The sequence below is a fragment of the Nerophis ophidion genome, linkage group LG05, assembly GCF_033978795.1.
Source record: "Nerophis ophidion isolate RoL-2023_Sa linkage group LG05, RoL_Noph_v1.0, whole genome shotgun sequence".
Lineage (NCBI taxonomy): Eukaryota > Metazoa > Chordata > Actinopteri > Syngnathiformes > Syngnathidae > Nerophis > Nerophis ophidion.
The window spans coordinates 66,771,743-66,789,473 of NC_084615.1; the positions used below are offsets into that span (position 1 = coordinate 66,771,743).

General features: G+C 38.7%; 1 protein-coding gene across 3 annotated transcripts in view; it reads right to left on the reverse strand.

Annotated features, from left to right (window-relative positions):
• Window positions 1-13,800, reverse strand: part of hmmr (hyaluronan-mediated motility receptor (RHAMM)) — a 30,144-nt gene extending 16,344 nt beyond the window's left edge. Inside the window, exons 1-14 of one of the 3 annotated variants that reach the window (XM_061901823.1) lie at window positions 13,617-13,797; window positions 10,102-10,200; window positions 9,232-9,302; window positions 9,078-9,155; window positions 7,226-7,414; window positions 7,038-7,124; window positions 6,815-6,926; window positions 6,681-6,746; window positions 6,303-6,376; window positions 6,168-6,238; window positions 5,923-6,097; window positions 5,739-5,847; window positions 5,507-5,655; window positions 5,172-5,407 (exon numbers count right to left, since the gene is read on the reverse strand). In XM_061901823.1, the coding sequence (XP_061757807.1) occupies window positions 5,172-5,407; window positions 5,507-5,655; window positions 5,739-5,847; window positions 5,923-6,097; window positions 6,168-6,238; window positions 6,303-6,376; window positions 6,681-6,746; window positions 6,815-6,926; window positions 7,038-7,124; window positions 7,226-7,414; window positions 9,078-9,155; window positions 9,232-9,302; window positions 10,102-10,200; window positions 13,617-13,662 (1,562 nt within the window). In that variant the 5' untranslated portion in view covers window positions 13,663-13,797. Of the gene's footprint in view, window positions 1-5,171; window positions 5,408-5,506; window positions 5,656-5,738; window positions 6,098-6,167; window positions 6,239-6,302; window positions 6,377-6,680; window positions 6,747-6,814; window positions 6,927-7,037; window positions 7,125-7,225; window positions 7,415-9,077; window positions 9,156-9,231; window positions 9,303-10,101; window positions 10,201-13,616 lie in introns of all 3 variants that reach the window. The other 2 variants (XM_061901822.1, XM_061901821.1) reach the window with 2 other exon arrangements.
• Between the last annotated feature and the right edge of the window lie 3,931 nt (window positions 13,801-17,731).

A 17,731-nucleotide genomic window follows, 5' to 3' on the forward strand; every position in this document is an offset into this window, starting at 1 on the left:
GGGCGCTGGTGCCTATCTCAGCTACAATCGGGCGGAAGCTACTTTTTTAAATAAACATTGATTAAAAAAACACATCAAAATGGGCCTTTTGACACTGCAGCCAGTGCTAATGACAGTCGGCTGGTTGGATAGGGTTGCTGTCAAACCTTCACCTGATTGAACACCGTTGACAACCAAGACTTTTTACTTTATGTCATAAGAAAGATGCAACCTTAGCTCATGAATTTAGTCCTTATTTAACAACAGTTAATGAAGTTAACTTACGTATTAGTTTTATTTGTGTTGATGGAGTTGGGAGCAACCATGCACGTAGAAAGCACTCGAACGACTAAAGGAACATGACGTAGCTTCCTTCATGTTAGTGTGGACTGATGTTAAAGACAATATACACTGCATTGCACACGTAATATATCACTATACCAGTGGTTCTCAACCTTTTTTCAGTGATGTACCCCCTGTGAACATTTTTTAATTCAAGTACCCCCTAATCAGAGCAAAACCTTTTTGGTTGATAAAGAGATAAAAAAGGTAAATACAGCACTATGTCATGATTTTCTGATTTTTAAATTGTATAGCAGTGCAAAATATTGCTCAATTGTAGTGGTCTTTCTTGAACTATTTGGAAAAAAAGATATAAAAATAACTAAAAACTTTTTGAAAAATAAACAAGTGATTCAATTATAAATAAAGATTTCTACACATAGAAGTAATCATCAACTTAAGTGCCCTCTTTGGGGATTGTAATAGAGATCCATCTGGATTCATGAACTTAATTCTAAACATTTATCAATATTTATGGAACATGTCCACAAAAAATCTAGCTGTCAACACTGAATATTGCATTGTTGCATTTCTTTTCACAGTTTATGAACTTACATTCATATTTTGTTGAAGTATTATTCAATAAATTTATTTATAAAGGATTTTTGAATTGTTGCTATTTTTAGAATATTCTAAAAAAAATCTCATACCCCTTGGCATACCTTCCAGTACCCCTAGGTGTACGCGTACCTCCAATTGAGAACCACTGCATGGTTATATGCTTTATACTTCCACGAGAGCTTTGCAGCGGCACACGCAGGTCTGCACACTTTAGGCACTTAAAGATTCAAGAGGCATCTTTGCCTGATTTAAGTGTGCTCTGATTTTAGAAATAACGTACACTTCACTGTACATGTAATACAAGACCATGTTGCTAATTAAACATGTTATAATTTCATGAGCTTTGGTGGGTTTTGGCAGTACACTAAACACTAAAAGAGATTAATAATGTTCCCAGGGCTCTGTAAGTGCAGGCAGGTTTTATATAATATATACATGTATTTTTGGTATATCAAAATGAACATAATACCATAGGTGTAATGTCACCAAGTCAGATGCTGCATTTTTTCCAGGCATCTGATTGGACAAAATGTGCATGACAGCAGGTATATGCGTTTGTGTATAGACATCAGACAGTTACGAAACTACACTTTTGTGGATATGTGTTTTTGAAACTCTTCGTGTATGTGTGGACATAGCCTAATTTAATTGACTTATTGATTAAAATATAGACAAGGGATGTCACCGTATCACGGTTATTTTATTGTGACCAAAATTATCAGGTTTATGATCATTACCGCAGTATTTTTAAATGTGCTCTAAATTTTACTTAAACTGAAATATTTTAACCAAGTTTCACATAAAAAAAAAAAAAAACATTGAAAAAGATTTCCTTTGTAGAAGAAACATTGTAGATAAAATGCTGTTTCATGGACCTCAAGTAAAAATGTTATGTACATATGAAAGCAACACAAACATTATAAACAAAGTAATATGGTAGAAAAAAATACATCAATAAAATAAAATGTGAAAATTGTGCAAGATAGCCCTTTATGGACATAATAGATAAAAAACAAAAAAACAAATGTAAGAATGTTGCAGGGTGCACACCTGCACTTATTGTCCATATAGACAAAAATAGTGTACATGTATGAAATCTAGTCTTACACATAGGGCTGCACAATTACGGCCAAAATAATAATTAGAATTATTTTAATCAATATTGAAATCACGATTATTTATTATGTTAGGTAAAACTGAGTTGGGGTGGGGTGTGAATGCAATGACGTCATGTAATTTGTAATGTCTAATAAAAGGCTTTATAAAAGTTATACAAATATTTAGTAAGTAAAGTAAAGTACCAATGATTGTCACACACACACAAGGTGTGGCGAAATTTGTCCTTTGCATTTGACCCATCCCCTTGTTCACCTGGGAGGTGAGGGGAGCAGTGGGCAGCAGTGGGCAGCGGCGTTACCGCGCCCGGGAATCATTTGTGGTGATTTAACCCCCACATTCAAACCCTTTAAAGACAAGTATTTGTTTTTTTTGTTCAATAATAGTATCAACGAGTCATCTTTTTCTCAATACATGATGTCTTTCTCTATTTTTACATTTTAGTTTAGTTATTATGTACATTTACATGTAGTCATGTATGTACATGCACATGCTGTATCGGGACAGATCCATTAAGAGTTTGAGCAGAGATGTGTCATAGTCATTAATTATACACCATAAAATATTAACAACATGCTATGTCACATGAATGTTTTTTTTTTTAAATACTAACTTTATGAAATTAAAAATAACACAAGTAATGTAAAATAACCTGGTGCTTAGTTTTGCTAATGAAAATGAAGTCAAATAAACAAGCTTTGTTCTTCTCCAACAACACAAACAGTTTGGTCAACAAAAATAAACAGGAGTGCTACCGCTCACATCGAATACACAATATTCACAGCCTGGTACAATTCGATGAGATGACAAAACATTTTAGTTAGTACTTGATTTTTGAACACTGGTAACATTTTCTGTTAAATAAAGGACGAGTGAGCATCCCAGTAAACAAACTAAAGAATTATAAACAATAATTATAAACAACGTTTCCTCACGTCACAGCAGCTGCTGGACACTGTTTTGAGAAAATTAAAGCAACATCAAATAGTTTACTCCTTTGTTGTATACTTTTAGTGTGACAAAAATGTGTCTGTCCCCAATCAGGGTTTCCCACACATTCATTTATTTGTGGCGGCCCGCCACGAAAGAATTACGGCCGCCACAAATAAAAAAATTAAAAAATAAATAATAAATAAATAAAGAAAAAAATATATATATATGTTTTTTTTCCCCGGCTTTTGACTCGCTCGACCGCTCATAAAAGCAATGGGACTCTGTCTGTGAATGAAGCTTGTAGTTACATAATATATAAATATGTAAATATTATATAAATATGTACATAAAGTGTTGGAATTTTATTCCAACTCCGCGTTCTTCTTGGTCATCGCCGCCGCCGCCGCCTGTGCCCTCCCCCTCAAACTCCCACCCGCCGCCCGACCACACCACCACAAATAGATGCCTGACCTGTGGGAAACACTGCCAATATTATCCACACCTGTTGCCATCTAAAAACAGCAGTGCGCTCTTAAATGAACGCCGATTACAAAGTCTGTGTAATTATGATTCGCCATGTTTTTTCAAACCCAACAACGCATGTGCGCATGCATGAGCGCTGCTGTGACTCCGTTTACTGGAAGTAAGCAATGATGCCAAAAGGTTTTAATGAATAAAGTTTTTTTCGGTAATTCAAAATTCAAACGGTACTACTATCCGTCTGGAATTTTATTGCGGTTTATCATTATACTGCTTACCGTTACATCCCTAATATAGACCAAGCAAAACAAGACATAATGTGAAAGATAGCTGTTTATAAGTAATTAATTAATAATTTAAAGGTATGAACTTGCTCTTTTTCTGAATTTAAACATGGTGACCCTTAAATACTGTACTTCAAAAAGATAGGTGTTGTTACTTAGGTATAACAATGCCATTGTCAAAAAGTTCCATTTCATTTATGATTAATTTTCTATGGAGGTTGTGTACAGCTAGACTGTGTTAAGAATACTTGCATAGCATTTGTCTTCATTTAGGAGATAAGGACACAGAAAGGATGGGCCAACAGGGGAACACTAATGTTATATATCCTGTGTAACAGATGTGCTGTGCAGCCAGGTACGGTGGTGGCGTATGTCACGTACGCTTTATTCAAGGAATTTAAACCCATTTTGAGATGGAATACATGTTTAGCATAATAATTGTGTTTACAGTCCTCAAGGGGACCTATGATGACTGTAATGTACATTTAACACACTTCCTTGTGATGTACAGTAGATAATTTGTATTGGGTATGGTTTGGTATAAATTTGCATTAATCTGGCTCCAGTTACATTTGAAACTCGCTTTTTGTGTAGGTTAGCAAACGGTTAATGTGTTGGAGGCCTTCCCTGTAGATTACAAATGAAACCCTCCACGCCATGCCCTCTTCAAAAGTTTCTGAATTTATGAATGTACAAATGTTGAAGACAAACATCAACACTATTTTTTTTTTTTCAAATAAACTTCATAGATTATAAGATTAACCGATGACAACATTAAGTACACTTTGGGTTGCACACAATGCCACATAAAAAATGCACTGCATGTCCCAATTCACTATTATCGTGTACATGCCATTATTAGATTAGCAGTAATGTTGCATTGGTGCTGTTTTTTTCATCTCAGTTCACGGGCTAATTCACTTTAGCACTTACTACTTGCTGGTCTATGTTCACAAAACAGTCCCGTGTACAATGTGGACAAAAAAAGTATTCATTTTATAGGCCATAGAGCAGGTGGGACGGTAAAGTAAGGAATAATGTGGTAAGCTGCAAGCAACAGTCTTGGCTCGGCAGATGAGGAGGAGACTGGCGGACACCATGTACGATTGTGACCACATACTTACATCAGTCAATCAGTGACGTCACAAATGGCTGATTGTTAAAAAAAAAAAAAAGAAAATCAAAAACAAAACAGCATTTAGGAGACATCCAAAACTGCATGCAGGCTCGCACCCAGATGCATGAACCTTATGATTTGACACTTTGGCATTGCTTGTTAGACATTGTAACAGCATTTATAAGTCGGAAAAGAGGAAAATTGTTATAGTGCCCCTTTATGCAAACTGATCACTTTTATATCACTTATGAGCACCAAGGGTGATTTGTTAAGTGGAGATATACAGTATACCGAATGAAAGCAGTTCTGCTGTTGCAGTTGGTATAACATGACTAAAACATGCATTTTTGGTAGCTTACCTGTTCAAGAGTTCTCTTGTGTCACTCAATTGTCTCTCCATCTCAGTATTTTCCTCCTGGAGCCTCTGTAGGGCTTCCTGACTCTGTTCCATTGACTCTGTTCGTCTCTGCTCCTGTTCTTCCATGAGAGCCAGCTCTCCCAGCACTTCCTCCAACTCCTCCTTCAGCTTACTCAGGCGATCCTCTGATTCCTGCCTCTCTTGATCCAGCAGCACAGACAGACTGTCCACCAGAGCCTGAGGGTTTAAATTAGGAAGGAAATGAGCGTTAGAAAAAAAAACACTAACATAAATACAGACATGTCATGTAAGTAAGTAAATAAATCAAATGGTGACCCTTTCTTTTGCCAGTTCCTCGTTGAGAGAAGCATGATCATGTTGGAGCTGAATGTGCTTCTTTTTATCATCTAGATTTGTGTCCTTCAGCAGGTTGAGCTCTGTTTTTAATTCTTTCACTCTCCGTAAACCCTCCTCCAGAGTCTTGCCTAAATTAAAAAAAGGTTTTAAAAAAAGATTAAAGATCAATATTTTTTGTTTTAATTGCATTGATATTGTTGTGCGAGCATACTTCTTTCTTCTGCGGAAAACAGACATCTCTGTTCAAGATGTGCTACTCTCTCATCTAGCTCTTTTTCGGTCTTCCTGAGCACCTCTCGTAAGCGAACAAGGTCAGCATCCTGCAGGCAAACTACTGTTTGAGAGTCCTTGACCTCTCGGTTAGAGAATATCAATTGCACCTCCAAGTCACTCACCAACTTTTGTGAAGACAACTCTTGGCTTGCCAACTTCCTCTCCACTTCCGATAAAGATTCCTTTGAAGCCTGCAGCTTTTGCTGATATTTCAGCGCCTCTTCTTCTTTTTCCCTCAGTTCAAGTTCAGTGCTTTCAAGCTTTGTGCGGCACTGCTCTAATTCCTGTTCGAGGTGCCTGTGGAGAACATGCAACAGACGTGTTGAAATCTAACACTGTTGTAGAGAACTATTACACATTTACTTACTTCATGTTCTGCAGCTGTAAATCAGAGACAATCTCTTGCTGATTTGTCTCTTGAAGCTTTAGGCGGAGATCCTAACAATTTTAAGGTTAGCTTTTCACTGAATCAATTTACAACTGTTCAATGTTTTATACTTACCTGGATTTGATCATTGGATGTATCTAGATATCCCTGTAGAACACAAACTTCCTCTTTCAGCTCCCTTATCTCAGCTGGAATAATAATATAATTGATTTAAAAGCCATTGGGGTACCATAGTGGTGTACACTCGCTTTTAAGGTTAGTCACAAACAGATTCAATAAATAATACAGTTGCATTAAAAATACATATCATGATGAAACTCAGAAGTATTATTTTTACAATGTTAGTGTGACTGTAAATAAACAGCATTACTGTACTAACCACTTTTTCAAACTCTGCCTGTTTTGCAATGCAGGTTGTAGACAAAGAAATACAGTAATGTATGCAAAAACTGTGTTCACAGGATTGACTATTTAGCTTTTGGGTTAACTCACCGTGTAATCTGGCATTCTCCTGTTCCAACTCCTCATTTTGGGTTTTTGTCACATGATGGATGTCCTCTGAAAAGAACACAAATTGATTAACTCGCCACACAAAATGTATTTGATCAGTTACTCTTAAATCTTACCCAAGTCTTTGTTTCTGTCTTTTAAAGCCTGGAGAGTGTCTTTACTAGCTCTGAGATCTGTTTCTAACACCTTGAGGTGTCCTTCACTGCTGAGCTGCTGAATATTTATCTCCTGCACAAACATATTCAACAGTACATTAACACATCTGCCTAGAAAATATAAACTAAGATCATCATTATAGATCATTTGTTTGTGTTTGAGGCTGATGCTGAATGTTCACACCTTATTTTTGATGTCCAAATTGTTCCTGGCCTCCATCAGCTCCATTGTAAGAGAGTTGATCCTCTTTTTTGTTGTGTCAGCTGAAACCTGGAAGAAAATATGAATAACACTGTCAAAGCAGTAGAAATAAAAAAATATGGCAAATCGGGTCCACTCGAACTAAAACAGAACATCTAGACTGAGTAGACCTTGTTTTTTAAGAACTCGTTGACTTTCTTGAGCTCAGCTTTCTGTCTCTCCAGTGTGGTGATGTTAGCAGTGAGGCCTGTCTTCTCCCTGACTGCAGCCAACAGCTTGGCTTCGACCTTTTTAAAGTCCTCCTCCAGGGATAACAAGCGCCGATCCTGCTCCCCTCGCTGCTGGACCAGGCAGCGGATCTGCAGGGTGACAAATCAACAACATACTTACTACGCAATTGTAACTGTGGCCATTCCATGCACTCCAGCCCTGCCACTCTGTGCTTGAACTCATGACCACAAATCCCCACTAAATGAGAGTGAAGTAAAGAAGTGCTAGACAATGAGCTAAAATTGGTGGATTGTCAAATCATTGTCTTGGGGGGAGGTTAGATTTCCACAATATACTATCAAATTAGGGCTGGGTATCACGACCAATTTCCCAAATCAATACGAATTTGACTCATTTGGTTTTAAATCAATTAATTACAATTACATGTAGAAACAAATATTGAAAATGTATTAAATCTGTTGATACAATATACTTTTTGTTTTTTTCGTCATCATAAAAACTTTTGACTGCTTAAACTTCCTTGAACGACTCAAAAGTGATATTTTTATATAAAATAATTGCAAAAGAAAGTGTAACCATACTGCAACATTCCATCACTGCAAATTGAATTAAGGCAGAGCTTGTCAAATATTTTCTTTATAGCCCCACCTTGGAAGAAAAAAACATTTGGCAGTCACCCACACTTATAAGTAGTATTATTTGTCTATGAAATTGTCATACAATTTCATAGACAAACCAACAAAAACGTAATGTGTGCTAACTTTTTTAAATCCAAATGAGGAAGTCAGCATAAAGGGCTACAATGAGCATGTTTTGTAGGACACAGCTATTCAAATGGGGTGTTAAGCATGACACCGATAAAGCATGTTCCCCAGACTGCGTCCCACTATTTGAGAAAAACTGCATTAAGGTATTGTTTCTTAAAGTGCAAAATAACAGTATTTCTGTAAACTATTGTTCTGGGAGTCTTATTTTGTTATCGCAGTCAGATAAGATGCAACGCACAGCAATTTTTTGGGTGAAGGCCGGAAATGAGCACTTGGTTTTCTTGCCACACTTGACACTTGTGGGAGATTAACATGTAAACAATATTATCTCCATAGTATGGTTGCCTCCTTTCTTCAGCTCTGTTCTTATAAAGACTCTCAGCTACAAATACAATCAATATAAATAAGTTACATTCAGATTCGTAATGTAGTATGCTAGTTCGTCTGTAAGAGTACCGAAGTAGTGGGGGATATTGCTAAAAATGCAAAGATATCAACCCATAATCAAACATTTTATCCAGCCCTCGCAACAACATGTGTTACACTCCACCACCTAAACCTGACTCTTATCAAATTCACAGCACCATTGTAACAGCGGTAAATGGGTTACACTTTTCTACGTTCAAGGTACTCAAAGTGCTTGGACAATATTTCCACATTCACACACTGATGACGGGAGATGACATTCAAGGACCTAACCACAGCCCATTAGGAGCAAGGGTGAAGGGTCTTGTTCAAGGACGAGGATGGCGGAAGCCGGGGTTTCGAAGCAGGAAGTTGCTGGCATGGCCGCTCTACCAAACGAGCCACACAGTTATCACAAGCAGTCCAGCCCAGCGCACACCAGGCTTGAAACTAGACAGCAAATCCCTACTGACTGAGAGTCCATCCATTCATTCTACTGCTCGTCTCTTTCAGGGTTGTTAAACCTTTAAACCAAACAAATATAAATTGTATAGTATATTTATTATTCCATTCTTATTTATTATTAAAGTAATTCTGGGTTGCTTTGAATAAAGGACACCTCTTTCTCCAACAGTCGGTGTTGTTTCCTTTCCAAAGTCATGGCATTTTTGTCTTTCTTGGAACTCGGTCCTTCTACCTGCAAGATACATTTGAAAAGTGGAGAAAATTATGTGGGGCCGGTTTTCTAACTAAAAAGTAAAATTGCAACTTACAAGTCCATCAACCGATTGTGTCCTTCTGACAGGAGACATGGACGCATCTTTACAGGGTGATAATAGGTTCACTGAACACACAGGAGGAGAAAAAATAAATATTATATACAATTTCATCAATCCAATGCAGGAGTCGGCAACCCAAAGTGTTGAAAGAGCCATATTGGACCAAAAATACAACAACAAATCTGTCTGGACCCACAAAAAATTAAAAGCCATATTACATACAGATAGTGTGTTATGAGATATAAATTGAATTATGAGGACTTAAAGGAAACTAAATGAGCTCAAATATAGCTACAAATGAGGCATAATTATGCAATATGTACATTTAGCTAGCCTAAATAGCATGTTAGCATCGATTAGCATGCGGTCATGCAGTGACCAAATATGTCTGATTAGCACACTACACATAAGACAATAACATTAACAAAACTCACCTTTAAGCATTCATGTACAACGTTATAAGTTTGGTGGACAAAATGAGACGGAAAAAGAAGTGGCATAAAACACGTCTTAGAAAGTCGGAGAAAGTTATACATGTAAACAAACTACGGTGAGTTCAAGGACCGCCAAAATTAGTAGGACAAAACGGCGCTCGCCAAATACTCGAATCAGTGAAGCATGTTTAATATAAACAGTGTGCTTTATAGTAATTAGGGAGGTTGGTGTCATGTTTGTCCTCCTGCAGAAACCATATTAAAACAAAAAATATAGTTTTTTCCCCCTTATCATTTCCATTTTTCATATATATTTTTTTAAATCTCCAGAAAGCCACTAGGGCGACGCTAAAGAGCCGCATGCGGCTCCAGACCCGCGGGTAGCCGACCCCTGATCCAATGCAATAAAATGTATATCGAAGTTACTTACCTGCCTTGGGGTGTCTAAAGCGGTCCGACTTGTCAAAGGACGCAGCTCCTTTCGGTTCCCCAGGTTTGATGTCGTATATGCCAGGTGGAGGTGCGCAACCTTTAGTTGAAAGAAGATGATCAAGACCACGGTTTAAGGTACAGCTTTGTTAGTTAGATGGTTTGTCGTAATTTCACATCAAAAGCTGCAACTTTACATTCAAACGAGCCAAATACAAATGCCACAACACCAGGGGGAGCTCCACAAACCACGTTAAACCCAGATTCCAATCTAACAAAGGTCTCAACTCATTCTCTTTCTATGCCACATCAATGTGGAATGCACTCCCAACAGGTGTAAAAGTAAATGCATCTCTATACTCCTTCAAAACCGCCCTAAAATAACACCTCCAAGCAACTTCAACCCTTTACTAATACCCTCCTCCATTCACATCCCATCTCCCCGGATTGTAAATAACCTAATTTAAATAATCAAATGTACTTCTAATGTATTTACTTGTTCTTATGGTATCTGAACTCACTGTTCTCTGCTCGCTGTACATATCCTACCAAGTAAGACCTACACTGTTTCAATGTCCATTTCTCGGTTGATGCCATTGTTGATGACTGAAGTACTGATATGAATGAATGAATGAAATAAGTTTATTTCGGTCATATAATCAATCAAATCAATCAACCATTTTGTGGGAACAGTTTTACAGTACAGGTTATACGTAAACAATCATACACATTTACACATGAAAGAAAATAAAAAGAATGACCAAAAAAGGAATAGGCTGAAGCCGAAGCTTATATTTGCCTATCCTATACCTTCACTGAAAATTAGATTGCCTGGAACATCAACGTTAAAAAAAAATAATCAATGGGATGAAAGTAATTGTTACTATATTTTATAATTTTCAATTATTTCACCTTTCAATGTTTTCTTAAACCTTACCAAAGAAGTGCATGTCTTCAGCTCATCACTGAGCTTGTTCCACCATTTAACTCCTAAAACTGTAATACATCTGCTGTGTTGGATCCGCTTTGGACTGGACTCTCGCGGCTGTGTTGGATCCACTATGGACTGAACTTTTCACAGTATCATGTTAGACACGCTCGACATCCATTGCTTTCGGTCCCCTAGAGGTTCTCATAGTCATCATTGTCACCGACGTCCCACTGGGTGTGAGTTTTACTTGCCCTTATGTGGGCCTACCGAGGATGTCGTAGTGGTTTGTGTGGGCCTACCGAGGATGTCGTAGTGGTTTGTGTTGTGGTTTGTGCAGCCCTTTGAGACACTAGTGATTTAGGGCTATATAAATGAACATTGATTGTTTGTATTTTATATTCTTTCTCGCTTTACCTATTTCAAAAATCAATATCCCCCGTGAATTATAGTTTTCTCCTCTTAAATGAAATAGCCTAAGAATACAAGCTGGAAGGCTGTTGTTCTTTACTCGAAACACAATTTCCATTGTTTTTAAAAACACAATGTCTGAAAATTTTAATTCATTTGAACTTATAAATAATGAATTGGTATGTTTATTGTAGCACGCTTTATGTATTATTCCAATGACCCTTTTTTGAAGTTTTATTAGTGGGTCTATGTTTGTTTTATAAACATTTCCCCAAATTTCAACACAATACGTTAAATATGGAAAAATAAAAGAATAATACAACATATGCAGGCATTTCTTATTCAGCATGTGTCTTACTTTATAAAGAATAGCAATAGATTTGGATATTTTTCCCTTTTTATATTCAATATGCGGTTTCCAACATAGTTTATGATCAATTATTATTCCCAAGAATTTAGTTTCATATACTCTATCAATTTCCACTTGATTTAATTTTAATTTTGCTTCACAATTTGTCCTTGCACCACTAAACACCATAAATTTTGTTTTCTTATCATCCATCCATCATCTTCCGCTTATCCGAGGTCGGGTCACGGGGGCAGCAGCCTAAGCAGGGAAGCCCAGACTTCCCTATCTCCGGCCACTTCGTCTACCTCTTCCCGGGGGATCCCGAGGCGTTCCCAGGCCAGCCGGGAGAAATAGTCTTCCCAACGTGTCCTGGGTCTTCCCCGTGGCCTCCTACCAGCTGGACGTGCCCTAAACACATCCCTAGGGAGGCGTTCGGGTGGCATCCTGACCAGATGCCCGAACCACTTCATCTCACTCCTCTCGATGTGGAGGAGCAGCGGCTTTACGTTGAGTTCCTCCCGGATGGCAGAGCTTCTCACCCTATCTCTAAGGGAGAGCCCCGCCACACGGCGGAGGAAACTCATTTCGGCCGCTTGTACCCGTGATCTTATCCTTTCGGTCATGACCCAAAGCTCATGACCATAGGTGAGGATGGGAACGTAGATCGACCGGTAAATTGAAAGCTTTGCCTTCCGGCTCAGCTCCTTCTTCACCACAACGGATCGATACAACGTCCGCATTACTGAAGACGCCGCACCGATCCGACTGTCGATCTCACGATCCACTCTTCCCCCACTCGTGAACAAGACTCCTAGGTACTTGAACTCCTCCACTTGGGGCAGGGTCTCCTCCCCAACCCGGAGATGGCACTCCACCCTTTTCAGGGCGAGAACCATGGACTCGGACTTGGAGGTGCTGATTCTCATTCCGGTCGCTTCACACTCGGCTGCGAACCGATCCAGTGAGAGCTGAAGATCCCGGCCAGATGAAGCCATCAGGACTACATCATCTGCAAAAATCAGAGACCTAATCCCGTGGCCACCAAACCGGATCCCCTCAACGCCTTGGCTGCGCCTACAAATTCTGTCCATAAAAGTTATGAACAGAATCTTTTTTTCTTATTATTATCATCATTATCATTTAATGATAACTTAATAATATCAAACCACTTTTTTAGCTGAATTAACTCAACCTCCATTATCCTCAACACTTCCTTCAAGTCTTCTCCTGAACAATATACATTTGTATCATCTGCAAACATAATACATTTCAATTTGATAGACACTGAACAAATCTAATTTAGGTAAAGTATAAATAAAATGGGTCCCAATACCTACCATATCAACCAAAGCTCCTCATCCCACCCCCCCGGATTGTAAATAGTGTAAATAATTCAATGTATATATGGCCCTAGTGTGTGAATGTTGTCTGTCTATCTGTGTTGGCCCTGCGATGAGGTAGCGACTTGTCCAGGGTGTACCCCGCCTTCCGCCCGATTGTAGCTGAGATAGGCGCCAGCGCCCCCCGCGACCCCAAAAGGGAATAAGCGGTAGATAATGGATGGATTAACTTGTGTGATGACTGTATTATGCTGATAGTATATATTTGTACCATGAATTGATTAACGTGGACCCCGACTTAAACAAGGTGAAAAATGTATTCGGGTGTTACCATTTAGTGGTCAATTGTACGGAATATGTACTGAACTGTGCAATCTACTAATAAAAGTATCAATCAATCAATCAAAACTGGCTAAGAGGCAAGACAAGGCTCGCCTTGAACAAATGCAGTGTTAGCTTCTATAAACACGCTACTCCGTTTCACTTACTGACAGATTCGTTGAACCTTTTCAAAGGCGCTCTTGAAAACGACATTCCTACTCAGCTGTGTGGACTCAGTAAGCTTCGAGAGTGTTCAAAACGCCGCAATGCAGCTCGCAACGATTTACACAACAAACTTTTTCAGCGCTGAAATTTCAAATGGACGTCAGGCACCCATTTCCGGGATTGTGACCAATGAGCGTCAAGTATATTGACGTCACATGCCGGACGTGTTGTTTGGAGTGTTTCCGGTGTTCGGTGTCATCGAGCTGCTTTGTCGAAAACAGCTTTGCCGACTGGTTAGAAAATACAATAAAATTAATATAATTCAACATAATTACTTACTTGTAGCGCGAGTGAGAGTTTACAGTACAAATAAAGTCGATTTTTGTTTTATTTTAATCTGTTTCGAGTAAAACTTTGGCGTCGATGCGCATGCGCGCGTTTCCTCAGTCGCGCTGGGAAGCTCTTTTCAGACAAATTAGCTGGATTTGTCAGAATACTCAGACAATCTCATGTACACATTTTCTATTTTTTTTCTCGTTTTTTTATTACTGTTGTTGTGTACTGTTCTTGTATACTGTGGTTGTTGTTTAAAAAAAAAACTAAAAAAAAACTTTGCCAAAAAATATATCTTTTCATCCGGCTTTAGTTTGCATGTAGGTGCTTGCATTTTTTATATATAAACATTAAAAAGGGGCCACGTGGGAGAGTGGCCGTGGGCAACCCGAGGGTCCCTGGTTCAATCCCCACCTAGTACCAACCTCGTCACGTCCGTTGTGTCCTGAGCAAGACACTTCACCCCTGCTCCTGATGGGTGCTGGTTAGCGCCTTGCATGGCAGCTCCCTCCATCAGTGTGTGAATGTGTGTGTGAATGGGTAAATGTGGAAGTAGTGTCAAAGCGCTTTGAGTACCTTGAAGGTAGAAAAGCGCTATACAAGTACAACCTATTTATTTATTATTTAAATAAGAGTTTTGACAGGAAAATGCTCAATTTTACTCCAGACCAGGGATGCCCAAACGTTTTACCCCCAAAGGTCTAAGTGAAAATGCGCCGATGGTCCACAGGCCAAACACAGCAGGTTTTGCCGTAAAAGCATGACATTTTGCCTCATTGTGTTGTTGTTTTTAACGCTGGAAAAAAGCAAACACTTTCACCCCAAATTGTGTATTCTTTCCAAATTATGAATATTTTCACTGTATCTGTATAAAATGCATAAAAGTATTTTCCACAGGCATCTGGCTTTAGTATGCAGATAGATAGTACTTTATTGATTCCTTCAGGAGAGTTCCTTCAGGAAAATTAAAATGCATGTAGATTGCATGGAGGTACATGCATTATGATGTATGAAGTATTCAAATACATGTTCACACTAAAATGTTCTACAAGTGCAGTAGAACTATGATGGAACAATTTCCCTTGTAGATAAAAAAAAGTTTGTTTAAGTCTAATAATGAAGCATGCATTTTATATAAATGAAAAATATAATTATAAGAGGTTTGACAGGGAAATGTCCAATTTTACTCCAGACTAGGGGTGCCCAAACGTTTCGCCCCTAAGGGTCAAAGTGAAAATGTGCCAATGGTCCACAGGCCAAACACAGCAGCTTTGGGCGTAAAACACCGCGAGCATGAAATTTTGCCTCATTGTGTTGTTTTTAACGCTGGAAAAAAGCAAACACTTTCACCCCGAATTGTGTATTCTTTCCAAAATATGAATATTTTCACTCTATCCGTATACAGTACATAAAAGTCTTTCCCACAGGCATCTGGCTTTAGTATGCATGGAGGTACATGCATTATGATGTATGAAGTATTCAAATACATGTACACACTAAAATGTTCTACAAGTGCAGTAGAACTATGATGGAACAATTTGCCTTGTGGATCAATAAAGTTTGTCTAAGTCTAATAATGAAACATGCATTTTATATAAATGAAAATTATAATAAGAGGTTTGACAGGAAAATGTCCAATTTTACTCCAGATCAGGGGTGCCCAAAAGTTTTGCCACCAAGGGTCAAAGTAAAAATGTGCCAACGCTGGCACAGGGGTTAGTGCATGTGTCTCACAACACGAAGGTCCTGAGTAGTCCTGGGTTCAATCCAGGGCTCGGGATCTTTCTGTGTAAAGTTTGCATGTTCTCCCTGTGACTGCATGGGTTCCCTCCGGGTACTCCGGCTTCCTCCCACTGCCAAAAACATGCACCTGGGGATAGGTTGATTGGAAACACTAAATTTGCGGTAGAAAATTGATGAATGGATGGGGTTTACAGGCCAAACACAGCGTTTTTTGCCGTAAAACACGAGTATGAAATTTAGCCTCACACTGCCATATATCAATATGAGGTACAATTTTGATTGATTGATTGAAACTTGTATTAGTAGATTGCACAGTTCAGTACATATTCCGTACAATTGACCACTAAATGGTAACACTCGAATACGTTTTGCAACTTGTTTAAGTCGGGGTCCACGTTAATCAATTCATGGTAATAGACCATCAGACTCCATAGATGGCAACTAGTTAGTTAGGTTAACCCCCCCGCCCCCCACACACAAAAAAAAACCTGTCTGCTCAGTCACCAAATTTGTACTGTAAAATTTACCGTGGTTTTTACACCAAATTACTGTAAATTAAATAACTGTAACACTGTCATTTTTACATTAAAACATCTAGTGGCTGAGCTGATAGATTTTACTGTAAAATCTAGTTTTATTACAGTGCATTACTGTATATTGAAAAATGGCAACACTGTTATTTTTACCGTAATATTTAGCCCCTTAGCTGTCAGTACTTTGCAGAAAAAAATTACCATAATTTATTACACTGCATTACTTTGAACCGAACAAAAATTCTGGCAACTGAGTTGCTTTTTAACTGTAAAATGTGGTTCTTGTTTATACAGTTCATTACTGTCAATGGAAAAATGGTACCATTGATGATGTTACGGTAAATTTGGCTACTGAGGTGCCAGGTTTTAACCATAAAATCTTTTTTATAGCACGGGAAAAAGCCGCGGGCCAAGGTGGAAGAAATTAACCTTTTAATAGGGACCCAAAAAAGTTTGGAATTGAATATTGAACAAGTAAGGCTTATATAACTTTATAGTGACATGCAAAGTCGAGTTTCAAATTATCCATCCATCCATCCATTTTCTACCGCTTGTCCCTTCTGGGGTTGCTGGAGCTTATCTCAGCTGCATTCAGGCGGAAGGCAGCGTACACCATGGACAACTCACGGCCTCATCACAGGGCCAACACAGATAGAGAGACAACATGCACACTCACATTCACACACTAGGGCCAATTTAGTGTTGCCAATCAACCTATCAATAATAATTTAAAAATATCAATGGCCTATCAAATAAAATGTAAATAAAAATTGGGGGGCGGGCGGGGTTTGGTGGTAGCAGGGGTGTATATTGTAGCCTCCGGAAGAGTTAGAGCTGCAAGGGGTTCTGGGTGTTACGTGTCTTACGGTGCAGATGTTCTCCAGAAACGTGTTTGTCATTCTTGTTTGGTGTGGCTTCACAGTGTGGCGCATATTTGTAACAGTTTTAAAGTAGTTTATACGGCCACCCTCAGTGTGACCTGTATGGCTGTTGACCAAGTATGCTTTGCATTCATTCGTGTATGTTAAAGCCGCAGATATTATGTGACTGGGCCGGCACGTTGTTTCTATGGCGGAAAACCGGACGTGACAACAGGTTGTAAAATACGCTAAAGGTAATGCCTTCGAGGCTCGCCCATAATATTGTTGTCTGGGTGGAAATCGGGAGAAATTCGGAAGAATGGTTGCCCCGGGAGATTTACAGGAGGGGCAGTGAAATTTGGGAGGGTTGGCAAATGCGCTGTTACAGCGGCACCGCCCCTGTATAACACCGGCGGGCTCTAATCTTAATTTGATATTACCTCAAAGGCCAAATGAAATTACACGGCGGGCCAAATTTAGCCCACGGGCCAGAGTTTGACACCCATGGTCTAAATTAAGTCATATTTTATGTTTATACATAACACAAGTCAGATTATTTTTATCACCCCCTAAACATAATAATACCAGTCCTAATACAAGATCAATGTTCAGGTCAAACTGAATACAAAAGAAATATACTAATTATTT